We start from the raw sequence: 14,715 nt of genomic DNA on the forward strand, positions 1-14,715 counted from the left end.
TATATAAAACATACGCATTTCTTACAAATATGCAAACAAAAAATTAAAATATGCATTTAGTTTTCAACTCCATTTTCAATGAAACGAACTGTAATGCTATCAGAAATTCACTTTAACCAGAGAAATATGGAAAATCTTAGGTCTATTTATTACTGGTATCATACTTTCGCGAAATGTTTTTGCAATGCTGCGGTTTACTAAATGTTATATATTGGGTTGTCAAAAAAGGCTTGTGGTATTTTTATTGAATCAATTCTTGTGACACCCATACATCGAGCTTCTTAGTGACTCCAAGCTTCTTCAAATGGTTTATAACGGTTATGCCGGTCTCTTTCGATCAATTCAGCGATTTTATCGCAATTTTCGACGACAGGCCTTCCGGAGCGTGGCGCATCTTCCACCACCTCTACACCAGAACGAAAACGTTGAAACCATCGTTGTGCGGTGGAAATGTAAACTATATCGGGTCCATAAACTGCACAAATTTTATTGGCGGCTTGAGATGCATTTTTGCCTTTATCGTAGTGGTACTGTAAAATATGCCGTATTTTCTCTTTATTTTGTTCCATGTTTGCGACGCTATAACTTACGAACGACTTAAAAGAAACGACAATCAATCAAACACATGTTAGCGCGTGAAATGAGCTTTCCAAAAAGGTATAGCATGACCCGATGCGATGAATAAGACTAGAACTACGCGCTTTCAGCCAACTAGCGATAAATACTATATTATATATTATATGGTTAAATTATATTCATTGTTGCGTCAAGCGACTTATAAAGGGTGATTTTTTAAGAGCTTGATAACTTTTAAAAAAAAAAAAACGCATAAAATTTGCAAAATCTCATCGGTTCTTTATTTGAAACGTTAGATTGGTTCATGACATTTACTTTTTGAAGATAATTTCATTTAAATGTTGACCGCGGCTGCGTCTTAGGTGGTCCATTCGGAAAGTCCAATTTTGGGCAACTTTTTCGAGCATTTCGGCCGGAATAGCCCGAATTTCTTCGGAAATGTTGTCTTCCAAAGCTGGAATAGTTGCTGGCTTATTTCTGTAGACTTTAGACTTGACGTAGCCCCACAAAAAATAGTCTAAAGGCGTTAAATCGCATGATCTTGGTGGCCAACTTACGGGTCCATTTCTTGAGATGAATTGTTGTCCGAAGTTTTCCCTCAAAATGGCCATAGAATCGCGAGCTGTGTGGCATGTAGCGCCATCTTGTTGAAACCACATGTCAACCAAGTTCAGTTCTTCCATTTTTGGCAACAAAAAGTTTGTTAGCATCGAACGATAGCGATCGCCATTCACCGTAACGTTGCGTCCAACAGCATCTTTGAAAAAATACGGTCCAATGATTCCACCAGCGTACAAACCACACCAAACAGTGCATTTTTCGGGATGCATGGGCAGTTCTTGAACGGCTTCTGGTTGCTCTTCACCCCAAATGCGGCAATTTTGCTTATTTACGTAGCCATTCAACCAGAAATGAGCCTCATCGCTGAACAAAACACGCGCGCGAAACACATTTCGAACCGAACACTGATTTTGGTAATAAAATTCAATGATTTGCAAGCGTTGCTCGTTAGTAAGTCTATTCATGATGAAATGTCAAAGCATACTGAGCATCTTTCTCTTTGACACCATGTCTGAAATCCCACGTGATCTGTCAAATACTAATGCATGAAAATCCTAACCTCAAAAAAATCACCCGTTATATGTCCAAAGCCAAAATGAAAAACATTAAGCTAAAATTAAATGCATTTTTTAAATATTATAATTGAATTACGAAGTTTTTTTATTGTGTAAAAATACTTACCCTTATAATATTAAACATACTCACCTTAATCTATTACTATAAGTTAAAGCTTGAGAAATTTTCATTCATTGTAAATAAGTATAAATTTATGATTTTAACAATTAAAGTGTATAAACAGTTGAAAAATTACTCACTCATTTGTGCTGATATTGAATAAAGTGTTGAGCCATGGTGCTTTTTGGAAAGGCGTGGTAAAGTTCAATTTACCATTTAAGTTTTCAATCGACTTAATGGTTATATCCATATCGGCGACTGTTCTGGTGTATGGATAGTTAACAGATAAACTGTTTGTAAATAGTAAACTGGTTATAATATTAAAATAACAAATGTTTAAAATGCCTTACTTAAAATAGTGATAGCTGTCTTTAATACGATTATACGAGCCCATTACATATACTGTTGCTTCATTTTCAAATCTTGGGGTGATTAATGTAGCTAAAAATTCACGAAGTGTTTTCTCTTTTCTTAACATTTGGAAATCTGCCCGGACTATGTTGGTATTACCAGCAATTGTGCACTCAACACTGACTAGGCTATGTAGATCTGTTAGATTTCTATACGATAAACGGGTTATACAGCTCCTGTCGGTGTGTTTAGCAAAATATTTTCCTTCAATGGATACGTCCAATGCTTTTCCGTCTTGGTTAAATATATTTCCTTCGTATTGCCCACTAAAATCATGCATATTTTCGTCTGCCGAAGGCCAATGTGTTAATAATCCAAATCCAATATTATTAATGGATTCATAATTTAGACTTCCATTTATTTCGAAAAACCATATTGCATTAAAATTTATTTTTGCACCCACCCTTAAATCATTGAATGTTTTATTAGGGTTTATGTATTTTATCTCCGAATGTAAATGACTTGTATTAGCACTTGGTTGTTCAATACTGCTTTGTATTAAGAGGCGCATGTCCTCCGTAGGTTTCCAAGTCCACTCATAGTTTCCAAAGCCCCTATGAGAATCGAATTGATAACCTCCATTTAATTTCCCATAATCTAATCGTGTTTTTATATCAGCCCAAAGATTCACTTTACCAAGACCCATATCATGCCACGGCGTTTCTAAAAAAAGCTTGGCTGCAACGCAATCGTTTTCTGGATATTGGATGTTAGTCTTAATGTAAATTCGTTCAATTGAAGTTTCCGTTGATTCAATATATACAGACAAGTTAAGACCAGTTTCATTATGATATGAATAATTGCCAGATATTTTACATCTTTTCCCATTTTCAATAGCATTGAACTGAAAACCCAGTTCATTTGTTTTTTCTTTTTCGTTTAATATATTTAACTCAACGAGTCCTTCTTGATTGTTATGCAGTGAAAGTGTTTGCAACCGTGTTTTTATTGGCAATCGTCCATTCATATGAACCAAACCATTTATCTCATAAGTTACCATATCACGATAAAACACTCCTTCGATTTGGTAAAGGTTGGGAGAACTGGCAGTCACAGTACCATGGAGAGATATATTTTTGAAATTTTGCATTGGTGTCCATAGCTCCGCATTGATAATTTCGTTTTTTTTAATTGCTCGCATGCCAAAAGTAACATTATTTCGATTTTGATTTGAAAATACTATATCAAAATTGATTTCCTGGTTTTCTCCATTTCTTAGTACAAATGTGTATTCAAATAATTTTAAAGGTAATAACGTAGCTATAAATTTGCCATTAGAAGTTATTTTCTCATTGTCATTTTCACATTGCCACATAGACTCGATTTGAAACTAAGATATCATAATCCTGTATTACTATATAACATTCGAATTTATGCAACTCACCTTGATCATATCGGTTTGATTAATTATTTCTATTTTTATATCAAAAGTTTTATCTTCTTTAGAAAGATCCTGTTTAAAGTAGGTAGTTCCCTTGTACTGCAGAGCCATGTTTTCCTCTAATGAATAATCAAGGGAAGCTTCCAAAAAATTTTGATCAGACTGAAAATTGGAAATATATGAAGTATAAATATATACAAACAAATAAAATAAAATATATTTTCAAATAATAAATGCTTATCAGTTCCTGAAAGTATTAGCATAACACATTTATTGAGCCTTTCATGTGAAAATAACGTATCCTAACGTATAAGCATGGGTAACATGGCTTTATTGTGTTGTATACAGTGTGACTTATAAACCTAGCAGATGGCGACATTTATTTTCATTTATTTATGAACTACAATTAATAAGAAAATATCCCCAAGCTAAAGCAATAATATACAATATTGTATAACTACAACTTTTAAAAAGAGAATTTCAGGGATTTATATGAAGTCAATGGAATACGAACTATTTTCGATGTTTTTAAACTTTAAGAATTGATCATTTAAAATCTTTCAGCCTTTTTCAAAAATATATTAATAAGCAAAATGTTCCCAAGGTAAAACAAACAGACAATATCAGAGATTTATAAGAGAACAAGCCAATAAGTACTTCTGCCGATATTGTTAAACTATCAATCCTTTTAAAATATTTGAAGCGTTTTAAAAATTTCTTAGACGACTCCATTTTCTGTTAAATATTTTTTTCAGTATATATGTAGAGTTTTGCAACTTTTCCAAATCCTTTGTCAAGAATAACTGTCTAAACCTTTAAAAATCGATTTGTGTTTTTCAAATAAGTTTTATAAATGGCAAATGCAACACTTAGGGAAGCGTAAAGTTCTGGTGTAACTGAACATTTTATATTCCTCTAATTTACACGGATCCCCGGATTTAAGGGCTAAGTTCGAGTGTAATCTATCATTTCATACCTTTGCAACTTGCAGAGATCAAATTCGGGAAAGTTCCCACAATTTTATTTAAAAAAATGTTGTACAAGAATTCAACTTTCATTGTTTAGCAAAACTGATTAATTTTCAATGAAATTCGTATCTTATTAACATATAGTAATTTTTGGTCATACGTTCAATTAGTTTTATAACTATTGGGATACTCACAAGGTGTCATAAAGCATCGTAAAATCATTAATCTTTATGCTAATGTAATAAATTTGTTTTTGGATTGCATCCTAAAATAAGTTTACGCTAATACACTGGGGTCATCTTTAGTATACCGTCCCAGGATTTCGGGGACAAGATGTGTATGGTCGGATAGGGGAGATTCTCCAGATCAAGAATATATATAGTTATAGCCGCAGGAAGCTTATAGTTTTCGCGATATTCGCGTTTAAAGTTGTAAATTACCACTATTAGAAGAACGTATTTTCTCGATATAAAATTAATTTTTCACTTATATTTTGCACTTGTATATCCACTAGTACTCCACTAATTCGTTTATACACATTTATTGATACACCCCGGTTTTTGTCCGACCAGGGTTATTTTTTTTGAAGCGCGGCCAAGGCCCAAGGCCGCCCACGCAAAAGGAAGTTCAACGCGAAAAAAATTTGATACACGCTAAACAGAGCCATACGCGAACAAATAGCAATGCTATAGGGGGTATAAGAACCTCTCTAACATCTGATCATATTTGACCGTTTGTAGCTCTTTCGTTATTGTTAAGTAAATAAATTTTAACAATAAGTTAATATTGAATTAAAACTGTTTTTGTACTATATAATGTTAAATAAATGTGTACAAACGAATTAGTGAAGTGCTAGTGGATATACAAGAGCAAAATATAAGTGCAAAATTAATTTTATATCGAGAAAATACGTACTTCAAATAGTGGTAATTTTCAACTTTAAACGCGAATATCTCGAACTCCAAAGAATTGTACGGCACCACAGTTCTAACGTTTATCGAAAAATATTCTAAACAATATTAAGTGCAAAAAATAAATAAATAGAAACAAACTCTTTTACAAATCAATTTAAGATATTAAGTGAAAACAATAAAAAATGTTAACTTCGGTTGCACCGAAGCTAAATACCCTTCACGGGTGCATTTCTGTTAGTAACTATGTGTTTAGTTTGTATGGAAGATATATGCTATAGTTAACCGATCTGAACAATTTCTTCGGAGATTACATTGTTGCCTTAGAAAATAATATATACCGATTTTCGTGAATATATCTTGTCAAATGTGAAAGTTTTCCATACAAGCATTTGATTCCGATCGTTCAGTTTGTATAGTTTCCGATCTGAACAATTTCTTCGGAGATTACATTGTTGCCCTAGAAAATAATCTATACCAAATTTCGTGAATATATATATGTATATATATCAAGTTTGAAAGTTTTTCATACAAGCATTTGATTCCGATCGTTCAATTTGTATGGCAGTTATATGTTATAGTGGTCCGATAAATACCCTTCACGGGTATTGACGAATGAGCAGCTTCTTGAAGAGAAAATGACGTTTCCAAAATTTCGAAACGATATCTTAAAAACTGAGGGACTAGTTCGTATATATACAGACAGACAGCTCGATATATACTATACATTTATATACTATATATACTTTATAGGGTCTCCGACGCTTCCTTCTGGGTGTTACAAACTTCGTGACAAACTTAATATACCCTGTTCATGGTATAAAAATAAATAAATAAAAACAAACTCTTTTACAAATCAATTTAAGATATTAAGTGAAAAAAATAAATAAAAAAAAGTCAGTAACAAATCAATTTAAAATATTCGAAAAAATTAACAACCAAGAACAACAACAACTCCCGGTCACGGAGCTAATCAAAGAAGCAGCGGGAATCCGGCCTTACTTCGGAAATGGGGAGAATGACTTAACATCATTCCTACGGGTGGTCGACTTGATACTTCCTCTATTCAATGACAACACAGCAATATAGCAATACATCCTGGAAAGACACATCAAAACCAAAATACAGGAGGAGGCGGCAACGTGGAATGAAATTAAAATGGAACTGATCAAAAACTTTGGAGTTCGAGAAACGTATAATCAACTCCTTCATCGATCAATATCGATGAAGAACTATAACGTAAGTCAATATTATTATAATTTAAGAAACATACTAAATAAAATGAATGCTAAGTATAACGAAGATTCGGAGAAACTATTAGAGTTCTCCCCAAACATTAATGAGTCTCTTATTCTAAAAACATTCTTGAGCAACATATCGCCACACTTATCTTCAATAGTGTATGCGAGAAATATAAACTCGCTTAGATTAGCTTACTACACCCTAGAATAAACAGGCTTAATAAACTATAACAACAACGGTACAAGGAATTATTTTTACAATAATAATTATAATAAGAATAATAATAACAATAATGATAAGAATGGCATTAGAGACAATATTAACACCAAATAGAATGCCCAATAATAATAGATTCACCAATACGTCGAGGAACAGAAATTTTGCTAATCGCTTTGAATCAGGCGTAACAAGACAAAACGATAGGCAATGGTTCAACTCCAATAATAGCATTAGGCAAATCAGAAACTCAGGACAAAACCGACAACACCAGCCGGGACGCTACAGTAACAATCAAGTACAACCTATGGAAGTTGATCATATCTAATAATCAAATTTTCCATTGGAGGGTCACAATCAGATTTACCGATAGTCGAACTAATCATTGGTTACAACAAAATAAACGGATCTACCACCTCGTTGATTGACAAAAACATTTTCTCTCATTAAAAACGTAGCAAATTAAATAAACCACTTTTCTTTAATACCCTGTCGGAAAAAACCGTTGTAACACAAGAGCTAATAACACCACTACCCAAAGAATTAAACGAAAACAGTTATATTGCTTGGAAGGTAACAAGGACAAAACATCCTGAAACCAATGGAAGCAATCATTAACTTAGGAGAAAGTTTTATAGAAATTAATAAAGTGAAAACACATTTTATAAATAAATGCCCCACAATATTGAAAGCTACCCAGAGGAAAACTCTATTGCGGAAATCGTAAACAAATTATATCATGAAAATATGAATGACGAGGAAGTAAATAAACTAAAAATGTTAGTGAAAAAAAATAATAAATTATTCTTTACTGAAGGACAGACGCTAACGCATACACATGAAATTAAACACGAAATAATTACAACAACGGATAAACCATCTTACGCAAAAATATATCGCTATCCCTAAATACATGAGAAGGAAATATAGAAACAAATTAAGGATATGCTAGAACAGGGAATAATACCGGAAAGTAATTCATCACATAACTCACCCTTTTGGATAGTACCGAAGAAAATAGACAATTCTGGCGAAAGAAAATGGAGGCTAGACGTCGATTACAGGAGCCTTAATGAAATCACTGTTAATGCCAAATTCCCGATACCAAATATAGATAGTATTTTAGAGAAACTAGGAAGAGCTCAATGCTTCACAACCCTGGATTTCACCAGGTTCTAATTAAAGAAAGCGATAGAAAGAAAACAGCATTCTCAACCCCCTTAGGACACTATGAATTCATCAGAATGCCATTCGGGCTCAAAAACGCCCCGGCCACTTTCCAACGCCTAATAAATTCAGTACTTAGGGAATATATACCTAAATAAAATCTGTGTAGTCTATCTGGACGACATATTAATATTTAGTACAAATATCGATGAGCACATAGAAAGTATCCAAAAAAATTTTAACAAATTAGCAGAATACAATTTAAAATTCAGATAGATAAGTGCAAATTCTTCGCAAAGTCAACAGATTATTTAGGCCATATACCATCCACAGAGGGAATCAAACCAAATATGAACAAAATAAAAAACATACAGGAACTGAATTTACAGCAAACGGTTAAACAAATAAAATAGTTTTTGGGCATGACCGGCTATTACAGAAAATGTGTAAGGGATTACGCCTAAGTAGCTCAAGGCTTAACAAAATACTTGAAAAAAGGAGCTAAAATTAGCATTCGTGACCCCCAATAAATAAATTCGTTCGAGAAATTGAAAGCACTTTTGACGAACCCACCGGTACTCAAGTATCCGGATTTCAAACTCAAATTCTCCGTAACAACAGATGCAAGTGATTTTGCAATTGGAGCTATTTAACACAAAAAGGACAACCGATAAGCCAGGGATGGGCACATTTTTAGCCCGCAAAGTTAGCAAAGTGCGCACGGGGGCTCGATGAGGGGAATACCAATTTACGGAGAGAAGGGCATATCAAATTGCGAAAAGTTGCGAAAAAAATCAACTGCATTCCTCCGTTACTTAATGTTCATCGCAGAGTTGTTGCGGCAATACTGACATTGTACACAAATTAAAGAGCGGAAGTTTCCTTCATATCGGAATTGTACAGTTGTGTGAACAAAAAGAGGTAAACATAATTTGCAGGGTTTAGAGTTTCGCATTAAAATTTGTTTTTATTTACCTTTGCATGGTGAGAAATTCTAATCACTGTTAGGAAAAAATATATAAGTTATACTTGTATCTAAAAACAACTTTATTTAATAAGAAAACAGCACATTTTAAAACGTCACAACACCTATAGTTGTTCCTGTTTTGTTCACACCATTGTACATGTGATAGATCAGTTAATGGTGGTGATGCCAGTTGAAAAAATTCAGTTTAGTTACAACTGGGAAAACATTTCTCAAGTTGTAGGCTTTTATACGTACATATGCATATCTACAAATATAAAAAAGAAAAGATACTTGTAACCATTATATTTATATATTGTCTTTAAACATATTGCAGTTCCATTTAATGAAAATGCTTATATAAATATATGATATGTGATATTTTCAGTTTGGTTGTTTTATCAAAATATTCAAAGAATTGAGGTTTTTTTCTAAAATTGTTTTGTTAAATTTTAAAAATCTAAGTTGCCTCTGGAAATGTATTAAAATAATAATATGCGCTATAGAAAGGGAGCACGTATTTTCAAAAATATAAGAAATCATCAAATAAAAATATATTTGCGCGGTATGGCATTATTGATTGAGAGTGGCTAAGCACACAAATAGAATACAAACGCTAATGGCAGAAACATCTTCTCACTTCGCCACGAGCGGCAAGAGTTTTGTTCTCGTTTTCATTCTAACAATGTTGCCATTAATCAATACGTATATGTAGTTTTGTACACAATTAAGTTTTCAATTATAATTTTTCATAATAAAATATATCAAAACTGAAATCAAGCTATTAATACTAGTTTATATATTTGTAAATAATAGCATTCGATTCTGAATTTGAGTTATTTTAAGAAAATTTCAAATATATTGAAGACAATTTTTATAATTACTACAGTATATCGAGCCTGGCAACCCTGTGGTGTGAGAGAGCAATCAGCTGTGTCGTTGGAAATTCTACGATTGGCGGGTGGTAGAAGGGTTGTTGGGTAATTATTTACATTGCGCTCTCATAAGATTCATTTGGTCATATGTGTTTGAAGAAACAGTGGTTCATAAACTGAAGTTATTATTGAAATTACTTTTTATAACGAAGTTTAAAGAAATAACCTGGTTTGAAACTTTTTGCTTCGAAAATTATATATAAAATATATATATATGGTACAATGGCTATAGCAAATGAGATTAAACCAAACATATAATTTATTATTTCAAATAAACAAAATTAAATGCTGGTAGAAAGACATATTAAAAAAAAAATGATTACTAAAATCAAATATTTATTATACTTTTTGTTATTTGTCTTACATTTTATAAATTTATAGTAGTTACAAAGAAACTTAAAATTGTTAGGCAATTTTACAGTTATTACCCACAGTGCAACTTCCCATATATGCGTGCGCTCTCATTTGTAAACATGGTGTGGGAAAATACGTTGCTCTCATTTGTAAATATGGAGTGGTAAAATACGTTGCTCTCACTTCCCTCTTCATGTTTGCCCGCGATGATCCCCTCACCTAGCCCTCAAAATGTGCACTCGTGCCCGCACGGGCAAAATGCCACTGAGGGCTAATATGCCCATCCCTGCCATAAGCTATGCAAGCAGATCACTAAACGACCACGAAAGAAAATACTCAGCGACGGAAAAAAGCTGCTAGCCATAGTCTGGGCGGTCAACTATTTCAGACCGTATATCTACGGGAGACAATTCGACCTCATGACAGACCATCAACCGCTTAAGTGGCTCTATTGTAAAAATAAAGGAAAAGATATATGTAAATCCCAGATTACAGAGGTGGCCCCTCAAATTAGGAGAATGCGACATTAACATAAGTTATGTCAAGAAAAAGGACAACACTGCCGCTGACTTTATGAGCAGAACAAATACAGAGGCAGGTGAAATCAATATCCTACAGGAAAATGAGAATATGAGTACCATAGCAACAATCCACTCTCAAGAAGAGGAATTGCATGACCATTTTGGTATATTGGAAACTGCCGTTAACAGATTTTCAACACAGATAAATACGTTAATCCTTACTCATTCAAAACACCAGGAGTCACAATTTGTAAATGGAAAACATAAAATTTTTATTAGCGAAGAAGATTTAAATACGGTTTACATGTCCGACAAAGTAGGAATACATATATTCAGAACTACCGGACCACGAATACAATAAAGTTCAGCAAAAATTGACTTGTTTAACAGAACAAAAATTTTACAAATGTACGCACCATGCAAAAGACATGCAGAATGAAGATGAAGCTTATACATAGATAGATACATAGCGAAATATCATAAAAACGAAGGTGGACATGGAGGAATTAACGGAAATTATGAAAACCTTAATTTACTACAAGGATCTAAAGAAGTTAATACAAAGATATATAAATAACTGCGAAATATGCAATAAGGCGAAATGCGAGCGAAAACTTATTAAGGAAAAATACAAGCTAACCGAAACACCGATGGATGTTAACCAAATAATACATATGGATGTTTACACCTACAAAAACATAGTTGTAAAATTGAGCGAACAGCGCGAAAGTTTTCAAAATACGGAACAAGAAGGGTATGTGAAGGACTATAAGGCTCCTAGGCATAAATACGAACCAAGACATCGCAAACTAAATTTACAAAACATACACTCTTCCAATATAAAAAGAAAAAAGAAATTTTTAGGTGAAATGGATCCTAACCTATTTGATGATACTGCTGGCATTGACACAAATCCAACCTCATCTCACAATAGAAAAAATTGAAACTAATATTGGATACACGGAAGTATGGATCGAAGACGTCCAACTTGCAGAAACCTACGACACTATACTACATATAAAAAACTAGCTGTGCCCGCGACTTCGTCCGCGTGGAATAGTGATTTTGGGTTTCGTCTTTATCTACGTCCGCGTCAATTTCTGTTATCAAAGAACTTCTGCGTAAATTATATTTTTTGTTTTATTTTCTGGTGGCAAAAGAACATATTGATATTCTCCGCAACCTGATCTTGCCAACGCGACATACAATTGGCCATGTGCAAAGCAGTCTTGGCGTAAATCGATCCCCACGTGTTTAAATGTTTGCCCCTGCGATTTATTAATTGTAACGGCGAAAGATAGCTTAAGGGGAAATTGAATTCTTTTAAAATTAAAAAGTATATCATTTGGGATCATCGGGATGCGAGGTATAAGTACTGTTTGACCAACTGCTGGACCAGTCAAAACGATTGCAACGATCACGTTATTGCGAAGAAATTTGACTTGAAGTCGGGTCCCGTTGCATAAATTAGGTGGTTTCAGATTTCTAAGTAAAATTATTGGGGCGCCTATTTTTAGCTTAAGGGAATGTGGAGGAAGGCCACTTGGGTTCAAAGAATTTAGAAACTCCTGTGGGTAATGGACCACATCTTCTTGATCCATTACATTATCAATAGATGTGTATGTGACTATATCTTCTTCAAGTTTATTTAAAAGTATGTCATTGATATCGTCCACGCTACTGTTTCTCGCCGCCAATATTGCCCTTTGACACATCCATTGGTGATCTTTTTTTTCTATTTCGCTGATGTCAGGGTAAACTTTTGATATTAAATCAATGTTACCTACTCTTACTCCTAAATCGCTGTCCATTTCAATTTTATTTTGAAAATGAGGTATTTTCCCGTCTCCTACTAAAGTAATTTTGAAGGAAAAGTTATACTACCTCCCCGCAAATGGGCTCTCATATTTATCGATAATTTTAAATTATTTACAAACTTCCATAATGGAGAACTTTTAAGGCAAGGCTTTACAATGTCTTCTCTAGTCATAAATAAACGCAGCATTCTATAAATTACTGCACTGAACCCGTTGCCTGCGAGTTCTATTCCTTGCTGATTGGGCATTTTGCTGTGCTAATCGATGGAATCGTTCAGCGCTTGATTCCCGATTGCGGCCAGCCAAAGTTCGGGAATTCTGTCAGGCCAAACGTTGAGAACGTTCAAAGCTCGATTCTCTAGCACGGTTTTGTTCACTGATTGCTCGTTGAGTACCCAACCTATGCATATTCTCATCCTCAATTTCATTGCCAAAGAAAGAACGTAGAAAATGAATAAAAATAATGTAGAAAAAAGAAATGTAAGGTTAATAATCACGAACCTGCACTTGGTATTTACGTAAACTGAATATTATGTCGAAAGAATTACCGTAAAACGAAAATAATGTAAACTACTGCGTATGACCGTTCAGTACGGAGCCAACCGCGCGAGTGAGCCGCGAAGACAATTTTATTCAGGATTAAATACTCTTAACCAACAACACATTTATTTGGATCAGAGAGCTGCAGCGATCACAGTTTTTTCAATCATACCCGATCATTGAATCAGATTTTTTGTGACGGAAAACTTTGCTTCAACAAAAATGAATGATCGTAAGCGATCGTGCTCAAAGCGAACATTCAGTTCCAATCACTGTTGCTTGTTTCGTAATGATTTTTCTCGATCGAACGCCTTGTGTGAGCAGCAAAGAATGTTCGAGAATGATGCTTGCATTCAGCTCGATCACAATCTACTGTTTGGTTATACGGGGTGCTTTGATGGGAAATATATCATTGCTCATTTTTAATGTATTATTTTTGGTATATAAAATTTATCCCACAGTTATTATATAGTAGTCCAAAAATTTGAATTCTTATTTCTCCCAGAAAAACATTTGTAAAAAAAGGATCTTTCTCCTTTTCTTATTATCTTATTTTTCCTAGAAATGCATTTGTAAAATAAGGACCTTTATCCTTTGTTATTATCTTATTTTTCCCAAGAGTAGCATTGCAAATTCATTCGATTCCTGCCAGCAGCGCAGCCGCTGAACCTACTTTTCTTTAGCTGGAAATATTATAACTGAAAAAAGAAATACGCTCGGGCCATGTTGAGTTGATAGCTTATTGTTTTTAAATTAATTTTATAAAAGTTTTAGCGATTAAGATTGAAACCAGAAAATAAACCTTCTTTTAATTTTAAGTTTTTGTTGATCTCAATGAAGGAGTGATTAAAATTTGCGTTCCCTAATATTTTAAGCATCCCCTTTGTTTACTAATTTTAAGCATTAATTGACTTTTAGTTTTAAGCGTTAAAAATGAGAAATATATGGAGTAATGTTTTGGTTAATTTTATGCATCGCAACTTGTTTCTGTTAAAACACACAAATATGCACATACATATTCGCAAGGCTATTCTCGATCTGATTGGTTCGATCACAATTAACTCAACGCACACTTGATCGATGTCTGAGTTTTCGAGCATTATTGGACTCGATCGTGTTTTTCTGTTCAATCATTTCCAATCATCATACCGGAACCAAAAAATCAGTTTTAATCAGTAATCAGAACAATCAAAACAACTGATCGATTGTTAATACAACTCTAACAAATAATTTCGACCAAATTAGTTATCACAAAAACGGTACTCACGGACTTTTTGTTAGATCACTAAAAGAGAAATAATTCCTTCAGCGAAGGGGCTTAATTAATATTTTTGGAACAGCTCAAAATGGTTATTCGGCACTATGGATGATAACGATAGGGAAGAAATAGAAGCACATCTGAAGTCAATAGATAAAAATAACCATAACGCAATTAAAAATCTTAATAGTCAGATAAGTATTAATACACACTTTAAT

General features: G+C 33.6%; 1 protein-coding gene across 10 annotated transcripts in view; it reads right to left on the minus strand.

Annotated features, from left to right (window-relative positions):
* Positions 1–14,715, minus strand: part of LOC105224506 (uncharacterized) — a 435,144-nt gene that overhangs the window by 149,279 nt on the left and 271,150 nt on the right. For all 10 annotated transcript variants that reach the window (XM_049462163.1, XM_049462167.1, XM_049462176.1 and 7 more), the window contains 3 exons: positions 3,608–3,766; positions 2,163–3,553; positions 1,953–2,102 (listed from right to left, as the gene is read on the minus strand). In XM_049462163.1, coding sequence (XP_049318120.1) covers positions 1,953–2,102; positions 2,163–3,553; positions 3,608–3,766 — 1,700 coding nt within the window. The remainder of the gene's footprint in view (positions 1–1,952; positions 2,103–2,162; positions 3,554–3,607; positions 3,767–14,715) is intronic.

The sequence above is a fragment of the Bactrocera dorsalis genome, chromosome 1 (genome assembly GCF_023373825.1).
Source record: "Bactrocera dorsalis isolate Fly_Bdor chromosome 1, ASM2337382v1, whole genome shotgun sequence".
Classification (NCBI taxonomy): Eukaryota; Metazoa; Arthropoda; class Insecta; order Diptera; family Tephritidae; genus Bactrocera; species Bactrocera dorsalis.